This window comes from Hemitrygon akajei, chromosome 21, assembly GCF_048418815.1.
Source record: "Hemitrygon akajei chromosome 21, sHemAka1.3, whole genome shotgun sequence".
Lineage (NCBI taxonomy): Eukaryota > Metazoa > Chordata > Chondrichthyes > Myliobatiformes > Dasyatidae > Hemitrygon > Hemitrygon akajei.
In genome coordinates, this window is record NC_133144.1 from 1,637,971 (window position 1) to 1,663,157 (window position 25,187).

The 25,187-nt window shown below is 42.4% G+C and overlaps 1 protein-coding gene across 5 annotated transcripts in view; it reads right to left on the minus strand.

Annotated features, from left to right (window-relative positions):
• Positions 1-25,187, minus strand: part of LOC140714042 (leucine-rich repeat-containing protein 49) — a 168,631-nt gene that overhangs the window by 92,508 nt on the left and 50,936 nt on the right. For 4 of the 5 annotated variants that reach the window (XM_073024713.1, XM_073024714.1, XM_073024715.1 and 1 more), the window contains one exon: positions 7,142-7,203. In XM_073024713.1, the coding sequence (XP_072880814.1) occupies positions 7,142-7,203 (62 nt within the window). Of the gene's footprint in view, positions 1-7,141; positions 7,204-9,853; positions 9,941-25,187 lie in introns of those variants that run through there. The other variant, XM_073024717.1, reaches the window with a different exon arrangement.

The following is a 25,187-nucleotide window of genomic DNA, read 5'->3' on the forward strand; positions in this document are numbered from 1 at the left end:
AGAGACACACGATGCCAGAGGCAAGGATGCCACTGGTGAGCTTTGTGTACCCACAACAAGGGTGGGGTTTTGCTCACAGTGTGGACAAAGGGGTGACCGGTGGGGAGCTATCGGTGTGTTTAACCCTGGTCTGGGTTGATAACTCCACCACAGAAGACTGCATCCTCTTTTTGTGGTCACAGTCAGTGACTATAAGCTTCGGGAGCGGGAGGATGACGTGGAGGATTGGCATCGACATTGGGAAAACAAACCAACTCTCTATCTCTCTCTCTCCAACTCTACTCAAATCAAATTCCAGAACTGAACTGATTACTTACTATACCACTGTAAGACTATATCACCTAACCACCTGTGCTGGGAAGCTTGGGAACTTTACTCACTTATATATGCATATACTTTGCTAACCTGTTTACCTTATCTTGTTTTATATTACTTTATTCACGTAGTTACTAATAAAATAGAGTTTATAACGGAAGACTCAGACTCCAGTTGTGTCCATTTCTGCTGGTTCTTTTTAACCCGTTACAGGGTACGTAACAATATTCAGAGAGGGTTCACGGTGATGACACTGAATATTCAGAGAGGATTCATGATGACAACACTGAAGATTCAGAGAGGGTTCACGGTGATGACATTGAACATTCAGAGAGGATTCACAGGGACAACACTGAAGATTCAAAGAGGATTCACGGGGATGACACTGAAGATTCAAAGAGGATTCATGGGGATGACACAGAATATTCAGAGATGGTTCACGGTGACGGAGAATCTCACCTGGTCCCTCAACACTAGCTCCATAGCAAAGAAAGCCCAGCAGCGTCTCTACTTTCTGCGAAGGCTGAGGAAAGTCCATCTCCCACCCCCCCATCCTCATCACATTCTACAGGGGTTGTATTGAGAGTATCCTGAGCAGCTGCATCACTGCCTGGTTCGGAAATTGCACCATCTTGGATCACAAGACCCTGCAGCAGATAGTGAGGTCAGCTGAGAAGATCATCGGGGTCTTTCTTCCCGCCATTATGGACATTTACAATACATGCTGCATCCACAAAGCAAACAGCTTTATGAAGGATCCCACGCACCCCTCATACAAACTCTTCTCCCTCCTGCCATCTGGGAAAAGGCACCGAAGCATTCGGGCTCTCACAACCAGACTATATAACAGTTTCTTCCCCCAGGCTATCAGACTCCTCAATACCCAGAGCCTGGGCTGACACCTTACTGCCCTATTGTCTTGTTTATTACTTATTGTAATGCCTGCACTGTTTTGTGCACTTTATGCAGTCCTGGGTAGGTCTGTAGTCTAGTGCAGTTTTTTAAAATCTGTGTTGTTTTTTACGTAGTTCAGTCTAGTTTTTGTACTGTGTCATGTAACACCATGGTCCTGAAAAAACGTTGTCTCATTTTTACTATGTACTGTACCAGCAGTTATGGTCGAAATGACAATAAAAAGTGACTTGACTTGATGACACTGAATATTCAGAGAGGATTCATGGGGATGACACTAAAGATTCAGAGAGGATTCACGGGGACGACAGTGAAGATTCAGAGGGGGTTCATAGGGATGACACTGAAGATCCAGAAAGGGTTCATGGGGACAACATTGAAGATTCAGTGATGTTTCACGGGGATGACCCTGAAGATTCAGAGAGGGTTCATGAGGACAACACTGAAGATTCAGAGAGGATTCACGGGGATGACAGTGAAGATTCAGAGAGGGTTCACAGGGACGACACTGAAGATTCAGAGAGGATTCACGGAGACAACAGTGAAGGTTCAGAGAGGGTTCACGGGACAACACTGAAGATTCAGAGAGGGTTCACGGGGATGACACTGAAGGTTCAGAGAGGGTTCACGGGGATGACACTGAAGATTCAGTGATGTTTCATGGGGACGACACTGAAGATTCAGAGAGGATTCACGGGGACGACACTGAAGATTCAGAGAGGATTCACGGGGACGACACTGAAGATTCAGTGATGTTTCACACGGACGACACTGAAGATTCAGAGAGGGTTCACGGGGGCAACACTGAGGATTCAGAGAGGGTTCATTGAGGCAACAGTAAAGTTTTAGAGAGGGTTCATGGGGACAACATTGAAGATTCAGTACCATTTTTTTTCCTGAGACAGAGAACAGGACTTCCTTCTTTATAAGCTTTTGTTGTATTAACTGACTCTTTACGGAAGATTCTAAAAATATGCTGAATTTTCTCACAAGTAAATAAAAGAAAAAAATAGGCAACTTCTCCTACACGTACAGGTTCAGGAGCAACTTCATTGTCTTAGTGGAATTCCATTCCTTTTGTAAAATTGAACAATTCTGTTCAGCTTACTGGACTACCATTCCCAAAAAATTTTGTTGATTAGTAAGGGTACCAAATATCACAGGGAGAGGGGAGGAGAACGGGGTTTAGAGGGATAGTAAATCAGCCACGAAGGAGTGATGGTGCAGATTTGATGGGCTGAATGGCCTAATCCTGCTCCTCTCTCTTATGGTCTTATGAAAATAGAGACACAGGTGTACAGGATGGTGAAAAAGGTGTCTAGTGCACTTGCCTTTCTCAGTCAGGACAATGAGGTGATAATTGAATTGAACAAACTATTTACAGTTGGCCCTACTTATCCGTGAGGGATTGGTTCCGGGACCCCTCGCGGATATCAAAAAATGTGGATGCTCAAGTCCCTTATTTAAACTGTCTCAATACAGTGGACCTTAGGACACAGCGGAACCCCAGACCTTATTTAACCTGTCTCAGTGCGGTGGACATTAGTACCTGGCGGTGGAGCTCTGAATCCGCAGTGATTCTGTTCATGAAAATAATCACGATCACCATTGAAAATAAAGTGGAAATAATAAAGCGATCAGAAGGAGGTGAAATGGCATCGGTCATTGGAAAAGCGTTAGGCTCCAGTCGGTCAACGATCGGAACAATTTTAAAGGATAAAGTGAGAAAGGCCCTGCCCTGATGAAAGCTACAATTATTACTAAGCAATGCAGTGGTTTAATTATTGGGTTTTGGGGATTTGGGTTTTTGATCCTCCACATCAACCAGGCACGGACGGAGAGCGCGCTCAGGAGCGATCTCTCACTAGATCGAACTAGAGAACTTCGGTTCCTGAGCCCGGCACTGAAATAAGCATTCTTAAGTGTTTTATATGCATAGAAAGGTAAAATATATACTATATACTAAGACAAACGTTTGACTAACTGACGTTAAACAATACCGGATGTACCTGTTCCGGCTTACTTGGTAAGAGAACTTCTGATTTTTTTTCGATCCCAATCCACGATAACCTACGCATATCCTCCTGTATACCTTAAATCATCTCTATATTACTTATAATACCTAAAACAATGTAAATGCTATGTAAAATAGTTGTTATACTGCATTGTTTAGGGAATAATGACAAGAAAAAAAGTCTGTACATGCTCGAACAACAAGTGCTGGAAGAGCACTTCCTGGTTTTCTTGCTTCGCAGTTGGTTGAATTTGCGCATGCGGAACTCGCGGATAAGGAGGGCCGACTGTATGTTATACTTGACAAGCGTATACAACTGCAGTCAGCAAAATGAGAGTGTGTTCATACTTGAACTGGTGTAAAAGATGCTGCCAATGTTGCAGAGAAACTGATGAAAGGAGGGACGGGACTGAGTCGAGATCTAGATTACAGTATAAACTACAATTAACTGTTTCCTTGAGCTGAAAGGTCTTTAGGACCAAAGATTCAAGGGACAAGATTTGTGTACATTTGAAAGATGGAACTGATTAGAGATAGCCAGCATTGTGTGAGGGGAATTCTGTCTCGAGAATCTGAGTTTTTTTTTAAAACAAAGAGATGGGCAAAAAGAAGCAGCTTACCAACATTTTTCACCTATAACAGTCGTGAACTCATAGTTTTTTTCCTCACTTTTACTCTCAAATCTATAATTTTTTAAATACTAAAACTTAGGCAATCAAATTTGAAATTTAAAGTATTATGTTCAGTTCTGGTCACTTAATTACAGGAAGAATTACGGAGAGAGCAGATAAGATTTCCCAGGATGCTGTCTGAATTAGAGAATGTGTCTTAATGAGGATAAATTGAATGAGACAGGGATTTACTTTTTGGATCAAAAGAGGATGAGAGACAACTCGATATACAGTAGGTGTACAATAGGAGGTATAGATAGGGCAACAGCAAGGGACTTCTTTCCCCTGGGTGGAAAAGGCTAACACAATAGGGCTAATATTAAGGTAATACACACAAAGTGCTGGAGGAGCTCAGCAAGTCAGTTAGCATCTATGGATGGGAATAAACAGTCAACGTTTTGGGTGAGACCCTTCATCAGTACTGGAAAAGAAGGGAGAAGGAGTCAAAATAAGAAGGTACAGGGAGGGGAGGAAGACGTACAAGGTTGATAGGTGAAACCAGGTGTGAAATAAAGAGCTAGGAAGTTGATTGGTGGAAGAGATAAAGGGCTGGAGGAGGAGGAATTTGATAGGAGAAGACAGAAGACCATGGAAGAAAAAGAAGTGGGAGGAGCACCAGAGAGAGGTGGTGGGCAGGTAAGAAGAGAAGGAGAGGGAAACAAAAATGGGAAATAGTGAAGGAAAGGGGGGGGGGGGGGTAATTACTGGAAGTTTGAGAAATCGATGTTTATGCCAACAGGTTGAAGACTACACAGACAGAATACAAGGTATTGTTCATCCAAACTGAGTGTTACCTCATTGTGGTAACAGAGGAGGCCACAGACTGACATGTCGGAATGAGAATGGGAAGTGGGTGTCTACTGGGAAATTCCACTTTTTGTGGCAGATGGAGCAAAGGTGTTTGACGAAGCAATCTCCCAATCTACGTCGGGTCTCTCCAATATTCAGGAAGTGGAAAGTGGTGGGGAGGAAAAGACCACAAGAACCCTAATCACACCAGGGATAGGGTTCCTCGTCCTCATCTACCACCCCACAAGCCTCTGCATCCAGTTTATAATTCTCTGTAACTTCTGCCATCATTAACAGGATTCTGCCAAGCACATCTTTCCCTCCCCTCCACCCCACTTTCTGCAGGGATTGCTCCCTATGCGATTTTCTTCTCCACTTGTCCCTCCCCACTGATCTCCATCCCGGCACTTATCCTTGCAAGCAGAACAAGTGCCACATCTGCACCTCCACCTAATCTCTCACGACCATTCAGGACCTCAAACAGTCCTTCCACATGAGGTGACATTTTCACGTGAGAGTATGCTGGAGTCATCTACTGTATCTGGTGCACCTGATGTGGTCTCCTGCATATTGGTGAGACCCAATGTAGATTGGGAGACCACTTCATCGAGTACCTTTGCTCCATCTGCCACAAAAAGCATGATTTCCCCATGGCCACCCATTTCAATTCTACTTCCCATTCTGACGTGTCAGTCCATGGCCTCCTCTACTGTCATGATGAGGACACAGTCAGTTTGTTGGAACAACCCCTTTTATTATATCAGTGTAGCCTCCAACCTGATGGCATGAACATCGATTTCTCGAATTCTGGTAACTGTCCCCCCTCCCCTCCTTCACCATTCCCCATTCTTGTTTCCCTCTATCACCTTATCTCCTTACCTGCCCATCACCTCTCTCTGGTGCTCCTCCCCTTTCTCTTTCTTCCATGGCCTCAGAATCTCACTTCTCCAGCCCTGTATCTGTTTCACCAATCAACTTCCCAGCTCCTTACTTCACTCCTCCCCTCTCCAGGTTTCACCTATCACCTGCCAACTTGTACTTCTTCCTCCCCTCGCCCCATCTTCTTATTCTGACTCTTCTCCCTTCCTTTCCAGTCCTGATGAAGGGTCTCTGCCTGAAATGTCAAATGTTTATTCCCATCTATAGATACTCACTGATCTGCTGAGCTCCTCTAGCACATTCTGTTTGTTGTTCTAGATTTGCAGCATTGCAGTACCTCTTGAGTCTATAATTTTAAGGTGATTGGAGGAAGGTATGGGCGGTGGGGGGGGGGGGAGCTTCAGTTTTTTTTTTCTACAGAGAGTGGTGTGTGTGTATGGAATGCACTGCCAGGGGTGGTGGCGAAGGTATATGTATTAGGAACATATAAGAGTCTCTTGGATAGGCACATGGATGATAGAAAAATGGAGGCTATGCTGGATGAAGTGTTAGATTGATATTAGAGTAGGTTATAAGGTTGGCACAACATTGTGGGCCAAAGGGCCTAAACCATGCTGTAGTGTTCTATGTTCTTTAAATTGCAATTTCTTGATGTACTTCTATTTCCCTTCTCAATCTCACTGACATTTTAAACTTTGACCTGAGCCATCCCCAAGTAAAAAATATCTTTATGCTGTTTATCACAGAATAGGAAGATGGATGTCCATGAAAGTAAGCTATAAAATATAAGATGGCTATAACTGGGAACCACCCAGAAGTCTCTTACATAGATAAATTATTTCTCTTTGAAGTGGGTGCAGGCATCCTGAACCAGAAACAACAAAACACTGCAAATGCTATATTATTAGATGTTAATATAAGATCAAACATTAGGACATTTATTCTATTCTGAGGAAACATTTAGAAAAATTAATTTTGATGCTTGTGTTGATTTGGAGATTTATAAAAAATTCATAATTGCCCTCAGACAGGACAATTTGGAATAAATTCTGTAAAATAATACTCAATATGAATAAATTCTATCCCACTTCTACACATGAAACTTAGTAAATATATCATTTTTAAAAAACTGTTCAAAAGCTGTTAGCACTTTTTACAGTTCAGAGTAAATATTGCTTAGAATTAAGTCATGAAATGATGTGACTAACAGACAGCATTTGCCTCCTGCTGTTCAGTCTGTAGCTGCACAGTTCATGGTGCATGGCTGCCCTTCACTGAACGGCTGCAGCAATTGAGCTCAGGTTTAAAATAGCTGTTTAGAACATGAGTCGGTAACACTGAAATAAAATCAAACCAAATCATTAGCTTCATTCAATATTGTCTTAGGTTAATATAAAAACTATTTCTTAATTTACAGGAATGCAGCAAAAAATTAAATAAAGAGAAGCTCTGGGAAATTAATCTGCAACTGATAATAAGCAAAGATTCTGGCCTTTAACAAAGTGAGCACCTAGGCCTTTGGAGATCTGCCAGATTTTGTTAATAATACTGCAGCTCTTACCTGGATATGTTGTTAAAGCTGAGGAAAATTCTTTGGAGACAAGGTAATGTGTCTGCATCTCTCTGTAAATGAAAGAAATACAGGGAGTTGTCAGCAATATTGTGCAGAACATCCCAGCAGCCTTTGGAAGGATCCTTGCAGCCCCATTTACTGCAGGTTTTTGCTCACAGCAAGCTGAGCCTCCTGGCTGTGGCTAAGCACTGTAGAAGGCTGCCACAATGTAAATAACTGAACAGACTGATGAATTTGTCAGTTAAAAGTCAGGGATGCAACTGCTTTGTTGCTGCGTGCACTCAGCAGGGTCACCCTGCTACCTCAGCAATTCGATTGCAGGAGCCTGCGTGTTTGCTCTACAGCAAAACTGATTGGCTTTCAAACTGTCACTCTCAACCAGTTTCATTGTTCAAGCTCATCATTAGTGTGGCTGCCCCCCCAGAAAAGCTTCAGAAACAAATTCTTTCAGAGCATGTTCTTCAGCAGAGCTACTCAATCTCTTTTTTAAAAATTTAAGCAAAAACCAAACACTCTGGACCCGTCACCAATTTGGCTAAATGACACTGATAACCTAACAATAAACACAGAAATTAGGAACTACGATACACAAAACCACACACAAAAAATAAACTTGTCAACATGAGAACAAACTGGAGAGTTTTATTAGAGTACAGCCTGAACGCTTTGGATAGTCATGGTGCCCTCCTGGTACTGCCAAGAGTGTGCCCACCAATACTCAGTAAAGCCACAGCACAGAAAGCAACGACAGTATTTATTTATTTGGAGATGCAATATGGTAACAGGTCCTTCCGGTCCAACGAGTCAGTGCTGCCCAATAAACTTGTATGTCTTTGAAGGAAACCAGAGCATGCCACACAAATATGGATATGAACCCATGAACACTACAGTGTATCTCATTATTCCTTTTGTAATTCATAGTAATTTTATGTCTTTGCACTGTACTGCATCATAAAAGACAGAGATTATAAACCCGATTCTGATGGGTAAAAGTTATTCAGCCTAACAACTCTGCGTAAAACACTTATGCTCCAAAAAAAAGATAGTAGACAGGTCCAGATATGACTGGCAGAGGGACAAGAAATTATGAACAGATAATGAGGGAAATTCTCAGCAGCATCAGTGAACTAAGAATTAATGTTCAGGTTGCTATATGTTCATTAGAGATAAGAGACGGTAGAAACCAAAGTTCAAAGAGCACATATATGTCACCACATACAACCCTGAGATTTATTTTCCTCTGGGCATATTCAGTAAATCTATAGAATAGTAACTATAACAGGATCAATGAAAGAGCAAGTAGAGCATAAAAGACATCAATCTGTGCAAATGCAAATGTAACTAAATAGCAATAAATAATGAGACAATGAAATACCAGGATAAAATGAGATTGTTGGTTGTGGGAACACCAGAAATAGAATCAATGTAGCTATTCCCTTTTGTGCAAGAGCCTGATGGTTGAGGGGTAGTAACTGTTCTTGAACTTGGTGGTGCGAGTTGAGGTACTTGTATCATCTACCTGATGGCTGCAGCGATAAAGGAGCATGGCCTGTGTTGTGAAGATCTTTGATGACGGATGCTGTTTTCCTATGACAGTGTTTCACGTAGATGTGCTCACTGGTTGGGAGGGTTTTACCAGCGATGTATTCGGCCAAATCCAGTAACCTTTTGTAGGATTTTCCATTCAAAGGCATCAGAATCAGAATCAGGTGTGTTATCTCTGGCATGAGTCGTGAAATTTGTTAACTTAGCAGCAGCAGTTCAATGCAATACATAATACAGAAAAAGAAAAAAAATCAACAATGGTGTGTGGCATTCGTTAGTCTCGCGAGACTATGGATCTGTGCCTGGAAAGTCTTGGAGTGTCCTCTCCAGGGCGCAGGCCTGGGCAAGGTTGTATGGAAGACCGGCAGTTGCCCATGCTGCTTGTCTCCCCTCTCCATGCCATTGATGTTGTCCCAGGGAAGGGCAAGGGCCGATACAACTTGGCACCAGTGACATTGCAGGAGTTGCCAGAACGAGGTTGAAGGCAATGTCAGACTGCCTTAGGGTCCTCAGGGTTTACTCCCAAAGCTTTTCCTATGAGTGGGTATGGCCACAAGGCAGAAGAGGTCTGAAATCAGAGTTTTCCCTCTCTTAGATGGACTGCCTTTCCAGGCTGATAAGCTCCACCTACCCGAAAAAAAAATCAACAATAATAAAAAATAAATCAATTACTGTATATGTATACAGAATAAATTAAAAAATCATGCAAAAAAACAGAAATAATATGTATTTAAAAAGTAAGGAGGTGTTCATGGGTTCAATGTCCATTTAGGAATCGGATGGCAGAGGGAAAGAAGCTGTTCCTGAATCGCTGAATGTGTGCCTTCAGGCTTCTGTACCTCCTACCTGATAGTAACAGAGAGGAAACAGTTGCCCTGGGTGCTGGAAGTCCTTAATAATGGATGGTGCCTTTCTGAGAAATCCCTCATTAAAGATGTCCTGGGTACTTTGTAGGCTTTGTACTTTGTAAGATGGAGCCAACTAAATTTACAACTCTCTGCAGCTTCTTTCGGTCCTGTGCAGTAGCCACCCCTCCCCATACAGACAGTGATGCAGCTCGTTAAAATTCTCTCCACTGTACATCTATAGAAGTTTTTGAGTGTATTTGTTAACATACTAGATCTCTTCAAACTCCTAATGTAGTCACTGTCTTACCTTCTTTATAACTGCATCGATATGTTGGGACCAGGTTAGGTCTTCAGAGATCTTGACACCCAGGAACTTGATGCTGCTCCCTCCCTCTACTTCTGATCCCTCTATGAGGATTGATATGTTCCTTCATCTTTAGTGTTCCCATACTAGGTTATGATGCAGCCGTCACATAAACAGAAGTTTGTCGAAGTTTTTGATGACATGTTGAATCTCCAGATGCCGAACTAAGTAGAGGCACTATCATGCTGCCTTTGCAATTACATGGGTCCAGGACAAGTCTTCTGAGATAGTGACACCCAGGATTTAAAGTTACTGATCCTCTCCACCTCTGATCCTCCGCTGAGAACTGACTGATGGACCTCTGGTTTTCCTCTCCTGAGGTCTACAATCAGTTCCTTGATCTTGCTGAATTGAGTGAGAAGATGTTGTTATGACAAATATTCAATCTCCCTCCTGTATGCTGATTCATCACCACCTTTGATACAGTCAACAATGGTGTTGGAGCTGTACTTAGCTACATAGTCGTAGATGTAAAGTGAATGGTAGATATCCCTGTGGTACACCTCTGCTGATGGAGAGTGTGGAGATGTTATTACCAATCTGAACTGACTGGGGTCTCTTTTGAGGGGATGATGGTATTAAATGCTGAGCTGTAGCTGATAAAGAGCATCCTGGTGTATGCTCTTTGCTGTCTAGATGTTCCAGGGTTGTGTGGAGAGTCAATAAGTTGGCAGCTACTGTGGTCCTGTTGCTCTGGTAAGCAAATTAGAGCAGATCCAAGTCACCACTCAGATAGAAGCTGATATGCTTCATCCACAGCCTTTCAAAACACCATCACTGGCCAATAGTCATTTAGACAAGTTACCATGTTCTTCTTGGGCATCAGTCTGATTGAAGCTTGCTTGAAGCCACACACTGCTGATGCAGGAGTTGAAGATATCCATGAACACACCAGCCAGTTGGTCAGCAGAGGTCTTTAGTATTCAGCCAGGTACCCCAACTGGACCGGATATTTTTCGTGGATTCACTCTCCTGAAGGCAACCCACACATCATCTTCAGATACTGAGACCAAAGGATCATCAAGAAATTCAAAGATTCAAAGTGCATTTATTATTAATGTAAGTATAAATTATACAACCTTGAGATTTGTTTGCTTAACAGGCAGTCGCAAAGCAAGGAACCCAAAATAACCCAAATAAAAAAAAAGACCAACCCCAGTGCCCACAGAGAAAAAGAAGCAAAACAAATTATGCTAACAATAGAAGTGAGCAACAACAGCAGCATTCCAAACCAAACAGAGTTGTTAGATCCAAATCCCTGGAGCAGCCTGGAGTAGGCCCAGCAATCAAACCCTGCTGTCGAGCATCCCTCATTGATTCCACTTTAGTCTGGAATCTCCACTTAGCCCATCAGATAGCTTTCCAGAGATCATACCTGCACCCCTTGTAGCATTCTTGATCTCCAGACTTGAATACCTCTGATCTGGCTCTCAGCAAATGTTGGATGTCAGGATTCATCCAGGACGTCTGATTGGGGAAGACCCTGAGCGATTTTGAGGGGACACACTCATTTACAGCTGTTTTAATTAACTCCATTACAACTGAAACCCTCTTTTACTGGGGACCTCTGAAAATGCGGCTCGTTAGCCCCTCACTAACAGCCACTGGATTTTGCGGTGAGAAACCCACCTTTCTCCAGCTTCATACATCTCGGGTGTCCTACTAAATCCATGAGGTTGGGATGTCTCGCCCACCTAAATCCTGGTTTGTATGAATACTGTGTAATTCACTGGCCCCAGCAATTGCCTGTTGGCAAGAAATAACAGATCGTAGACTGCATACAATTAATAAGTATATTTATGAAAGTTAACTTAAGCAGTTATTAAAGGAAAGGAAGAAAACAAAAGGGCCCATTATACTTAAAAAGTCAAATGTGCATGGTGGAGCTCAAATCTTGAATTTGTCTGTAATTCACACGCTGGACCCTCGGTCTGTGCGAAAGCACATACCACCTTCTGAATAAAAACACAAAATGCTGGCAGAACTCAGCAGGCCAGACAGCATCTATGGGAGGAGGTAGTGACGGCGTTTCGGGCCGAAACCCTTCATCTTCTGAAGGTCACTTGAAATCTATCTTCAACAAACTGGTTCTCCAATGGGAGTATAGTTCCTTCTTCCTCAAAGCCATTCATCTGCACAAAGCACCTTGTGCAACAGGTACGGCATCCTCTCCCATATTCCCTCCTGTCTTCTCCCAGCTCCCGCTAACAAAGACCTCTCCTACCAGCATTCTCCCAATTCTACCATCCTGATTGGCTGACATCACATTCCTAAATTGAACAATAAGCCCTCTTATCTCAACTCAAAACCAAACAAGCTGAAAGCAGAACAGATTGCTCTTACAGAACTGCTGAAATGAAATACTGACAGAATAGCGGTAAAATTCTTAACCAAGGTGTTATACAACCTGTATCTATTCTCTATTCACAAATAGAGAAAGCTAGTAGACAGTGTGTGAGGGAGGATAAGCAGGTGATAGAGAAGGGGAGCGCCTAGACCAAAGATGTAGGGGAAAAGGAAGAAAAAGATAGTAAAGTTGTTTGCACCATTAGGGATAAACAGAGAGTAAGAGGTGGAGAATGTCTTAAATGCATCTATTTTAATGCTAGGAGCATTGTAAGAAAGGTGGATGAGCTTAGAGCATGGATTGATACCTGGAAATATGATGTTGCAGCTATTAGTGAAACATGGTTGCAGGAGGGATGTGATTGGCAACTAAATTGTTAAAATTGTATAAGGCATTGGTAAGGCCGAATTTGGAGTATTGTGTACAGATCTGGTCACCGAATTATAGGAAAGATGTCAACAAAATAGAGAGAGTACAGAGAAGATTTACTAGAATGTTACCTGGGTTTCAGCACCTAAGTTACAGGGAAAGGTTGAACAAGTTAGGTCTTTATTCTTTGGAGCGTAGAAGGTTGAGGGGGGACTTGATAGAGGTATTTAAAATTATGAGGGGGATAGATAGAGTTGACATGGATAGGCTTTTTCCATTCAGGGGGCAAAAGTTTAAGGGTAACACGAGGGGGAATTTCTTTACTCAGAGACTGGTAGCTGTGTAGAATGAGCTTCCAGTAGAAGTGGCAGAGGCAGGTTCGGTATTGTCATTTAAAGTAAAATTGGATAGGTATATGGACATGAAAGGAATGGAGGGTTATGGGCTGTGTGAGTCAGTGGGACTAAGTGAGAGTAAGCGTTCGGCATGGACTAGAAGGGCCAAGATGGCCTGTTTCTGTGCTGTAATTGTTATATGGTTATATAAATATTCCTGGATTTCATTGCTTCAGGTGTGATAGAATCAGAGGGGCAAGAGGGGGAGGTGTTGCATTGCTTGTCAGAGAAAATATTACAGCGGTGCTTTGGCAGGATAGATTAGAGGGCTCGTCTAGGGAGACTATTTGTGTGGAACTGAGGAATGGGAAAGGTGTAGTAACACTTATAGGGGTGTATTATAGACCACCTAATGGGGAGTGAGAATTGGAGGAGCAAATTTGTAAGGAGGTAACAGATATTTGTAGTAAGCACAAGGTTGTGATTGTGGGAGATTTTAATTTTCCACACATAGACTGGGAAGCCCATTCTCTAAAAGGGCTGGATGGTTTGGAGTTTGTAAAATGTGTGCAGGATAGTTTTTTGCAACAATACATAGAGGTATCAACTAGAGAAGGGGCAGTGTTGGATCTCCTTTTAGGGAATGAAATAGGTCAGGTGATGGAGGTATGTGTTGGGGAGCGCTTCGGATCCAGAAATCACAATGCCATTAGTTTCAATATATTATGGAGAAGGATAGGACTGAACCCAGGGTTGAGATTTTTGATTGGAGAAAGGCTAACTTTGAGGAGATGCGAAAGGATTTAGAAGGAGTGGATTGGGACAATTTGTTTTATGGGAAGGATGTAATAGAGAAGTGAAGGTCATTTAAAGGTGAAATTTTGAGGGTACAGAATCCTTATGTCCCTGTTAGGTTGAAAGGAAAGGTTAAAAGTTTGAGAGAGCCATGGTTTTCAAGGAATATTGGAAACTTGGTTTGGAAAAAGAGAGATATCTACAATAAATATAGGCAGCATTGAGTAAATGAGGTACTCGAGGAATATAAAGAATGTAAAAAGAGTCTTAAGAAAGAAATTAGAAAAGCTAAAAGAAGATACGAGGTTGCTTTGGCAGGTAAGGTGAAAATAAATCCCAAGGGTTTCTACAGTTATATTAATAGCAAAAGGATAGTGAGGGATAAAATTGGTCCCATAGAGAATCAGAGTGGACTGCTATGTGTGGAGCCATAAGAGGTGGGGGAGATTTTGAACAATTTATTTTCTTCGGTATTCACTAAGGAGAAGGATATTGAATTGTATAAGGTAAGGGAAACAAGTAGGGAAGTTATTGAAACTATGATGATTAAAGAAGAGGAAGTACTAGCGCTTTTAAAGAATATAAAAGTGGATAAGTCTCCGGGTGCTGACAGGATATTCCCTAGGACCTTGAGAGAAGTTAGTGTAGAAATAGCAGGGGCTCTAACAGAAATATTTCAAATGTCATTAGAAATGGGGATGGTGCCGGAGGATTGGCGTATTGCTCATGTGGTTCCATTGTTTAAAAAGGGTTCTAAGAGTAAACCTAGCAACTATCGATGTAAGTTCGATGTCAGTGGTGGGTAAATTAATGAAAAGTATTCTTAGAGATGGTATATATAATTATCTGGATAGACAGGGTCTGATTAGGAACAGTCAACATGGATTTGTGTGTGGAAGGTCATGTTTGACAAATCTTATTGAATTTTTGAAGAGGTTATTAGGAAAGTTGATGAGGGTAAAGCAGTGGATGTTGTCTATATGGACTTCAGTAAGGCCTTTGGCAAGGTTCCACACAGAAGGTTAGTTAGGAAGGTTCAGTCGTTAGGTATTAATATTGAAGTAGTAAAATGCATTCAACAGTGGCTGGATGGGAGATGCCAGAGAGTAGTGGTGGATAACTGTTTGTCAGGTTGGAGGCCGGTGATTAGTGGTGTGCGTCAGGGATCTGTACTGGGTCCAATGTTGTTTGTCATATACATTAATGATCTGGATGATGGGGTGGTAAATTGGATTAGTAAGTATGCAGATGATACTAAGATAGGTGGCATTGTGGATAATGAAGTAGGTTTTCAAAGCTTGCAGTGAGATTTAGGCCAGTTAGAAGAGTAGGCTGAAAGATGGCAGATGGAGTTTAATGCTGATCAGTGTGAGGTGCTACATTTTGGTAGGACTAATCAAAATAGGACATACATGGTAAATGGTAGGGCATTGAGGAATGCAGTAGAACAGAGTGATCTAGGAATAATGGTGCATAGTTCCCTGAAGGTGGAATCTCATGTGGATAGGGTGGTGAAGAAAGCTTTTGTTATGCTGGCCTTTATAAATCAGAGCATTGAGTATAGGAGTTGGGATGTAATGTTAAAATTGTACAAGGCATTGGTGAGGCCAAATTTGGAGTATTGTGTACAGTTCTGGTCACCGAATTATAGGAAAGATGTCAACAAAATAGAGAGAGTACAGAGGAGATTTACTAGAATGTTACCTGGGTTTCAGCACCTAAGTTACAGAGAAAGGTTGAACAAGTTAGGTCTTTATTCTTTAGAACGTAGAAGGTTGAGGGGGACTTGATAGAGGTGTTTAAAATTATGAGGGGAATAGATAGAGTTGACGTGGATAGGCTTTTTCCATTGAGAGTAGGGGAGATTCAAACAAGAGGACATGAGTTGAGAGTTAAGGGGCAAAAGTTTAGGGGTAACACGAGGGGGAACTTCTTTACTCAGAGTGTGGTAGCTGTGTGGAACGAGCTTCCAGTAGAAGTGGTAGAGGCAGGTTCAATATTGTCATTAAAAAAAAAATTAGATAGGTATATGGACAGGAAAGGAATGGAGGGTTATGGGCTGAGTGTAGGGCGGTGGGACTAGGTGGGAGTAAGCGTTCAGCACGGACTAGAAGGGCTGAGATGGCCTGTTTCCGTGCTGTAATTGTTATATGGTTATAACCTTGGTATAGTCAATTGGATGGTCCAGTCCACTAATTCAAAAGCACTCTTGTAACTGTTCTTCTAACTCCTGCAACCTCTTCTTAGTTGTCTTCATTGCAGAGAAATGGGAGGGATAAAGAGAAATCAAAGCTAGAGACCAAGAATGATACAAACAGTAAAGGCAGGTGCTGAGAGAAGGTGGTGAATATTGATCAAATTGGTGAATGTGATGTGGTTCCATTAGCTGTGATCAGACTGCAAAGGTAAACTTGAGTTCTTTGTTGTCTTAAATGGTGCAGAATATCAATATTTTAAACTTTAACAGCAACATTTCATCTTCCAAATTGGCATGCAAAAGTCTTGTCAAATCAATACTCAAATTCAATAATATCAGACTGGATGCCTGTGCCTAGTGCTGTTCCCCAGGCCAGGGGTGGTGCTCAGCCCATTGCAATTTGTCATCTGTATCAATAATTTGAATGGAAGTATACAAGGAATAGTTAGTGTTTAGAGATGATAGTACAATAAGTGGTGTTTTGGATGGTAAAGATAGTTATCCGAATTTAGAAAGAGTGATCTTGATCAAAGGCATAAGTGGGCTGAGGAAAGGCAAATGGAGTTTAATTCAGGTAAGTGCAAGGTAAAGTGTTGGATTTTGGGAAGACAAATCAGGGTAGGACACTCATAGTGAAAAGGCCCTGGGGAATGTCGTTGAACAGAGAGACCTAGGAGTACATGTACATGGTTCCCTGAAAATGGCATCACAGACACACGGTGATGAAGACAACTTAGAGCATAGGAGTGGGAATGTTATGTTGCAGTTGAACAAGACATTAATGAGGCTACATTTGGAATATTGTGTTCAGTTTTGGTAACCCTTCTGTAACCATTAATCTAGAAAGAGAGCAGAAGAGGGTGTTGTCGGGATTTGGAGCACTGAGTTATTGAGGTTTAGTGGGTTGGACCTTTTTCAGTGGAGCACAGGAGAATGAGAGGTGATCTTATAGAGTTATGAAAAATCATGAGGGACAAAGATAGGGTGAATGTACACAGTCCTTTTTTTTCAACTTGGGAATTAGAACTGGAGGCCACAGATTGAGTATGAGATGGGTAAGTTTTAACAGTCTTTTTTTAACCAGAGTGTTTAGTATATGGAATGAGGAAATGCAGGTACATTAATAATATTTGAAAGACACTTGGACAGGTACATAGTTAGGAAAGGTTCAGAAAGGTATGGGTAAATGAGACTAGCTTAAAGGGACATCTTGGTCAGGATGAAATAACTGGGCTGAAAGGCCCATTTCCATGCTGTATGACTCTAAATTTTTTTTTTTGGAACTGGCATCACTGGTAAGGCCAGAACTAATTACTGGTCTGGAGTTTACAAGAATGGTGATGGTGGGGGGGAGGGGGTGTTAGGATCTCACTGAAAACTATTGAATATTGAAACGATGAACATTGAAAGGATATGCGGGGGGGATGTTTCCTATCTGTTTCGCTCAACAGATGACGCCATTGCCATCACCCTCCACCTGGACAAAAAAGACACATACATTCGGATGCTGTTCATAGACTTCAGTTCAGCATTCAACACAATCATCCCACAGAAACTGACTGGAAAGCTGAGCCTACTGGGCCTGAACACCTCCCTCTGAAACTGGATCCTAGACTTTCTGACTGGGAGACCTCAGTCAGTCTGGATCGGGAGCAGCATCTCCAACACCATCACACTGAGCACGTGGGCCCCTCAAGGCTGTGTGCTCTGTCCACTGCTGTTCGCTCTGCTGACCCACAACTGTGCTACAACACACAGCTCGAACCACATCATCATGGTGGGTCTCATCAGCAAGAACGACGAGTCAGCTTACAGAGAGGAGGTGCAGTGGCTAACGGACTGGTGCAGAGCCAACAACCTGTCTCTGAATGTGAACAAAAGAGATGGTTGTTGACTTCAGGAGGGCACGGAGTGACCACTCCCCGCTGAACATCGACGGCTCCTCAGTAGAGATCGTTAAGAGCACCAAATTTCTTGGTGTTCACCTGGCGGAGAATCTCACCTGGTCCCTCAACACCAGCTCCATAGCAAAGAAAGCCCAACAGCGTCTCTGCTTTCTGTGAAGGCTGAGGAAAGTCCATCTCCCACCCCCCATCCTCATCACATTCTACAGGGGTTGTATTGAGAGCATCCTGAGCAGCTGCATCACTGCCTGGTTCGGAAATTGCACCATCTCAGATCGCAAGACCCTGCAGCGGATAGTGAGGTCAGCTGAGAAGGTCACCCCTCACATCTCTTCTCCCTCCTGCCGTCTGGGAAAAGGCAACGAAGCATTTGGGCTCTCACGACCAGACTATGTAACAGTTTCTTCCCCCAAGCTATCAGACTCCTCAATACCCAGTGCCTGGCCTGACACCTTGCCTTATTGTAATGCTTGCACTGTTTTGTGCACTTTATGCAGTCCTGGGTAGGTCTGTAGTCTAGTGTAGTTGTTGTGTGTTTTTTTTCTGTGTTGTATTTTTTACGTAGTTCAGTCTAGTTTTTGTAATGTGTCATGTAACACCATGGTCCTGAAAAATGTTGTTTCAGTTTTACTATGTACTGTACCAGCAGTTATGGTCGTAATGACAATAAAAGTGACTTGACTATAGTGGGAGAATTAGGATGCCCATTTAGAACAGAGGAGGAATGTCTTTAGCCAAAGAGTGTTGTATCTGTGGAATTCATTGACACAGACAATGAGTAGGCCAAGAATTGAATATATTTAAAGCAAAGGTTGAGAGGTTCTTGATTAGTCAAGGCATCAAAGGTTACGGGGAGAAGGCAGGAGAATGGGGTTGTGAGAGATAATAAATCAGCCATGATGTAATGATGGAGCACACTTGATGGGCAGACTGGCCCAATTCTGCTCCAAAGTCTTATGGTCTAACTGTGCTTCTAAACAGTGGTGGCAAGCTGCCTTTGACCATGGCAGTCCTTGTGATGAAGGTACTCTCATAGTGTTGTTAGGGCAAGAGTTCAAGCATTAACCAGTGACAATGAAGGGACAGTGAAATACATTCAAGTCAGTGTGATGTGTGACTTGACAGCATCTTCTGTCCTTGCTCTGTTTGGTGGAGGTTACCGGTTAGGGAGGTGGTGTTGCAGCAGCCTGGGTTATTAACTACCATAGATAGTAGATGTAGTGCACTAGTGATGAATACTTGGGGTGACAGATGGGAGCATCATGAGGACCACTTTGTCATGGATGAAGCAGAGCTTCCCAAGGGCTGATGGTGCTGCATTCACCAGCACATATTCCATTATACTCCAGAAATGTGGTTTGCAGATGGTGGAAAGTGTTTGGAGATTTAGCAGTGAATCACTCACCTAGAATTCTCAGCTTCTGGCCTGACCTTGTTGCCATGGAGAATTCTTAGCTTCTGTCTTCACCTTGATGTAGCTGTCCTTAATGACTTTCTTGTCAATGGTTACCACTCAAGACAAGTATAGTCGAAGTGCAGGTAAAGACTTTGAATATTAAGGATAGGTGTTCTACCTTTCCTCTACTGAATATGTCACTACCTGGCACATTTGTGGCATGGATTTTACTTGCCATTTATCAACCCTGAATAGTGTCATACCATCATAGAGTACTACAGCACAGAAACAGGTCCTTCAGCCCATCATGTCAACGCCAACCATCTACCTGTTCCATATATCCCTCTAACTCCCTTTCATCCTTTTACCTATCCAAACTTCTCTTAAATGTTACAATCAAACCCACATCTGCCACCACTGCTGGAAGTTCATTCCACACTCACACCACCCCCTGAGTGAAGAAGTTTCCCTTCAGATTCCCCTTGAATATTTCACCATTCAGCTGATACCTATGACCTCTAGTTTCAGTTTCACCCAAGTATTCTTCCTATCTATACCCTTCATAATTTTGTTCGAAGTAAAATTTGTTATCAGAGTACAAACACGTCACCACATACAACCCTGAGATTCTTTTCCTGGAGGCATACTGAGCAAATCTATACAACAGTATCTGCACACAAGATATGTAAACTGTAAACATCAGCAACTGTAAAGTGCAAATGCAGATCATAAACAAATAGCAATAAATAATGAGCATGAAATAACAATATAACAGAGTCCTTAAATCAGTGTATTATCCCCCTTTGTACAAGAGTCTGATGATTGAGGAGTAGTAACTGTTCTTGAACCTGGTGGTGCAAGTCCTGAGGCACCTGTACCTTCTACCTGATGGTAGCAGTGAAAAAACAGCATAGCCTGGGTGTGAGGATCTTTGATAATGGATGCTGCTTTCCTACAACAGCGTTTCATGGTTGGAAGGGCTTTACCCGTGATGTACTAGGCTGAATCCACTACCTTTTATAGGATTTTCTACTCAAAGGCATTGGTGTTCCCATACCAGGCCACAAAGCAGCCAGTTAGCACATTTCTCATCACACATTTATAGAAGTTTGTTGAGGCTTTTGATGACATGCCAAATTTCTGCAGACTCTTGAGGAAATAAGAGTTACAGAGAAAGGCTGAATAGGTTAGGACTTTATTCCCTGGAGCGTAGAGGAATGTGGAGAGACTTGATAGAGGGATATATAATTCTGATGGGTATAGATAGAGTGAATGCAAGCAGGCTTTTTCCACTGAGGCTAGGGGTGAAAAAAACCAGAGGACATGGGTTAAGGGTGAAGGGGGAGTTTAAAGGGAACATTGGGGGGGGGCTTCTTCACACAGAGTGTGGTGGGAGTGTGGAATGAGCTGCCAGATGAAGTGGTAAATGCGGGCTCACTTTTATCAAAAACTTGGACAGGTACATGGATGAGAGGTGGATGAGAGGTGTATGGAGGGATATGGGCCAGGTGCAGGTCAGTAGGACTAGGCAGAAAAATGGTTCAGCACAACTAAGGAGGGCCAAAAGGTCTGTTTCAGTGCTGTAATGTTCTATGGTTCTATCATGCTTTATTTGCAATTCTATTTATATGTTGGGTCCAGGGCAGGTCCTCTGAGATAGTGACACCCAGGAATTTAAAGTTACTGACCCTCTCCACCTCGGATCCTCCGATGAGTACTGGCTCATGGACCTCTAGTTTCCTTTCCTGAAGTCTACAATCAGTTCCTTGGTCTTATTGACATTGAGTGAGAGGTTGTTGTTATTACACCATTCAGCAAAGATTTCAATCTCCCTCTTGTATGCTGATTCATCACCACCTTTGATACAGCCCATGACAGTGGTGTCATCGGCAAACTTGTATATGGTGTAGAGCTCTACTTAGCCACACAGTCATAGGTGTAAAGTGAGTAGAGCCGAGGGCTAAGCACACATCCCTGTGCTGCTCCAGGAGATGTTTTTGCCAATCCAAACTGACTGGGATCTACAACTGAGGAAATCCAGGATCTCATTGCACAAGGGGGTATTGAGGCGCAAGTTTTGGAGTTTACTGATTAGTTTTGAGGGGATGATGGTATTAAATCCAAGCTGTAATCAATAAAGAGCATCCCAATGTATGCATCTTTGCTGTCCGAATGTTCCAGGGGTGTGTGAAGATCCAATGAAATAGCATCTGCTACAAACCTGTTGCTTCAGTAAGCAAATTTGAGTGCATCCAAGTCATCCCTCAGACAGGAACTGATATGCTTCAACATCAGCCTCTCAAAACACTTTATCACTGTGCATGTAAGTGCCACTGAACGGTAGTCTTTTAGACAATTTACCACGTTCTTCTTGGGCACCAGTACGATTGAAGTCTGCTTCAACCAAGTGGGTAACACACTGCTGGAGCAAGAGATTGAAGAAATCCATGAACACCCCAGCCAGTTGGTCAGCACAGGTCTTCACTGCTCAGTCAGGTACTCCATCTGGACCGGACGCTTTCCTTGGATTTACTCTCTTGAAGGCAGCCTGCACATCATTTTCATCTTCAGACCAAAGTATCATCGATAGTCATGAGGGTGCACGATGGTTACTCCCTATTCTGGTTGACAAATTGAACACCGAAGGCATTGAGCTCATCTGGAAGTGAGGTTCTGCTGTCCCCTAAACTGCAAGATTTAACTTTGGAGGAGGTTATGGCATTCAAACCCTGCCACAGGTGTCAAGCAACCCTCATTGATTTCAGTCTAGTCCAGAATCTCCACTTCGCCTGTGTGATGGCTTTCAGAGATCATACCTGCACCTCTTGTAGTATTCTTGATCTCCACACTTGAATGCCTCTGATCTGGCTCTCGCCAGATTCCAGGTTAAAGTCTAATGATCCTGCTGTAGTCATTCAGGTCCTCAGCTGAGTTCTTAAACACAACACAGTCCACTGACTCAAAGCAATCCTGTAACTGTTCCTTTGTTCCCCATGACCACCTCTTAGTGGTCTTGATTTCTGGAGCCTTGCGCTTTAGGCTCTGTCTGTATGCAGGTAATAGGAGTACAGCTAAATGATCTGACTTTCCAAAATGTGGTCTCAGGAAGGAACGAGAGGCATTCCTTATCATTGGGTAACAGTGGTCTAGTGTGTAGGGACCTCTGGCACAATGGGTTACATGTTGGTGATAATTGAGCAGGGTTGCAAAGTATGGATCTATTTCTTTTAGAACAATGACTCCTGCCCCCTGAGCAATACGTATTGATCTGTTGTCTATGTATGCACAATGTCCTCTCTCTTTCTCTGTTGCTGCAATGTGAATACATCAGTTAAAGCCATCTTCTGCATGTGTGCTTTTATTTAATCAAGAAGTAGTTGTGCACAGACACAACAAATTGGCGATGAGCACTAACCTGAATATCAGAGAATATCATCAACTGCACTGACAGTTATGGGCCGAAACAGCGAGAATTAAACAGTATGGAGAAGGCCATCACAAATGCTAACATAGGGATGTGCAAGTAACTGCTTGCATTGCACAGTGAAAGACGCAATGAATTTAAAGTGAACATAACATGGCGATGGCTTCAGTCGGGAATGTTGACAAATTTGATTGTGCTAATGAGGCTGGGAGTCGTATATTGAGAGTGCTGAACTGTATTGTAACATGAACAACCTGGAGAAACAAAAAGAAAGCTCCTACACTTCTTAGCTTAATGGGTGCAAGAACGTACAGTCTCTTACACAACTTAGTAGCCCCTGCAAAGCCAGCAAGCAAGATGTTCGATGAAATTATTACAATTTCTCAAAATCATTTAAGCCCTAAACCATCAGCAATAGCTGGGAAATTTAGATTTTATAAAAGGAACCAATTAAAAGATGAAAGTATTTCCGAATACATTGCAGAACTATGCAAACTTCCTCAGTATTATGACTTCAGAGATGAACTTTCTGATGTTTATATGTGGCATGCTTAGTCAAAGCACTCAAAAAGAGGCTACTATCCGAAAGAGACCTAACCTTAGAACAGACATTGACCATTTATATTGTTAGAGACTGCAGCATATAGAAAAGGAGGTTAAAATGTGGAACGCACAAAATGTCCCCGAATGGTGCAAAAAGCCAAAAATGTGGAAATCCTCCCATGATGCAAATAACTGCTGGTTCAAAGAAAAAGTGTGCAGAAAGTGTCACAAACAAGGTCACATAGAGAGAGTGTGCAAGGCAGAAAAAAAGCACAACCAAAGAGAAAAACCACACCGAGTGCAGAGTTTCACATACAAAAATAAACAAATGTATCAAGTGACCGAATGTAAACCAGACAACAAAGGGTCTATCGAAGGTGAGCTGTCATGCTTAGATTTGCATAGTATTACCGAAGCAGATCACAAAATCATATGGATCATTAAAGCTATTATTAATGCTTTTTGAGATGGTGATTTAGATGCATATCATATTTTTTTTACTGAGTTAAGTATTGTATGTAATTAGTTTTGCTACAACAAGTGTATGGGACATTGGAAAAAAGTTGAATTTCCCCATGGGGATGAATAAAGTATCTATCTATCTATCTAAAGGAGTGGACGTCGTCATCGGATTCCGATGGGCAACCGAAGAAGTCTGGTGTAAAACTGAAAATGGAACTGGACACAGGGTCAGCTTTGTATATAATTTCAGAGGCTGACTACAACAGACTGTTTTCTAACATTTCATTAGAGAAGACCTTAGTGATGCTAAAGATCTACACAAGCGAAGAAGTGTCTCCCAAAGGCAAACTGAAGGTAAATGTGATGTATGGAGGCCAAACACAGCAATTAGAGCTTTATATGTTGAAAAGTGGAGGGCCAGCACTTTTCGGATGTGAATGGTTGAGAAAAATCCAACTAGACTGGTAAACAAACAAAGCTGTCAGTGTGGCATCAACAGGCAACTGCAGCCCAAATGGTAGCATTAACCACAGGCTGTCACAGCTGCTTAATGCTTATCAGGTGTTTGAGAAAAGAATAAACAGATTGAAAACTTAGCCAAAAGCTGTTTGGGATGCCAAAAAGTTCAAAATGCATCCCCACAGACACTGTTACACCCCTATGAGTGACCGTCATCACATGGCAAAGAGTTTGACTTTGCTGGGCCATTCATGGACTCCAAGTTTCTGATTGTTGTGGATGCTCACTCAAAGAGGCCAAAGGTTATACCAATGAATACCTCAACAAAGACTGTCTCTTCTCTGAGGACTACCTTTGCCAGAAATGGCTTACCAGAACAAATTATGAGTGACAACTGAGCCCGATACACATCCACAATTCCAATTGCCAACAGACATTTCAAGTCAGCACCTCAACCCCCAGCAATGAATGGATTAGCTGAAAAGTTCATCCGTATGTTTAAGATGTCCATTTAAGCGATTCACAAGTGGGTGATTTATCTACAAGGTAGAGAACTTCTTTTTTGTGCATTGGAACTCTATGCAAGATCTTGCACAGACCTCCTGAAACCAGATCTACAAGGCGAAGTGCAGAATAAACAGTTTGGCCAGTTGCCAAGTGAAGCTTTTGAGATTGGAGAGGAAGACTTAACGTTGATTACCAAGAAGACAAGAGAACACCTGGTAGGATAGCTACAAGAACTGGACCACTGATGTACACAGTGGATGTTGAAGATCAGACATGAAGACATCATGTGGATCAGATATTGGATGCTCAACCTAAGAACAAATCTGAGTCGACTGTGTCCAACAAGACAGACACATTAAGTCACTGGACTTACTGCTCAGTGATGATGTCACTGACAGCAATGCGACACCAGAAACTGAGAATGTTGTCTTAGATAAGACACCTACCAAACCAGACGCCACTCAATAGGTATAGAGGCATAACGAGAATGTTATTCTTGACAAGTTACCTGCCAAACCTGATGCCACTCCACAGGTCCA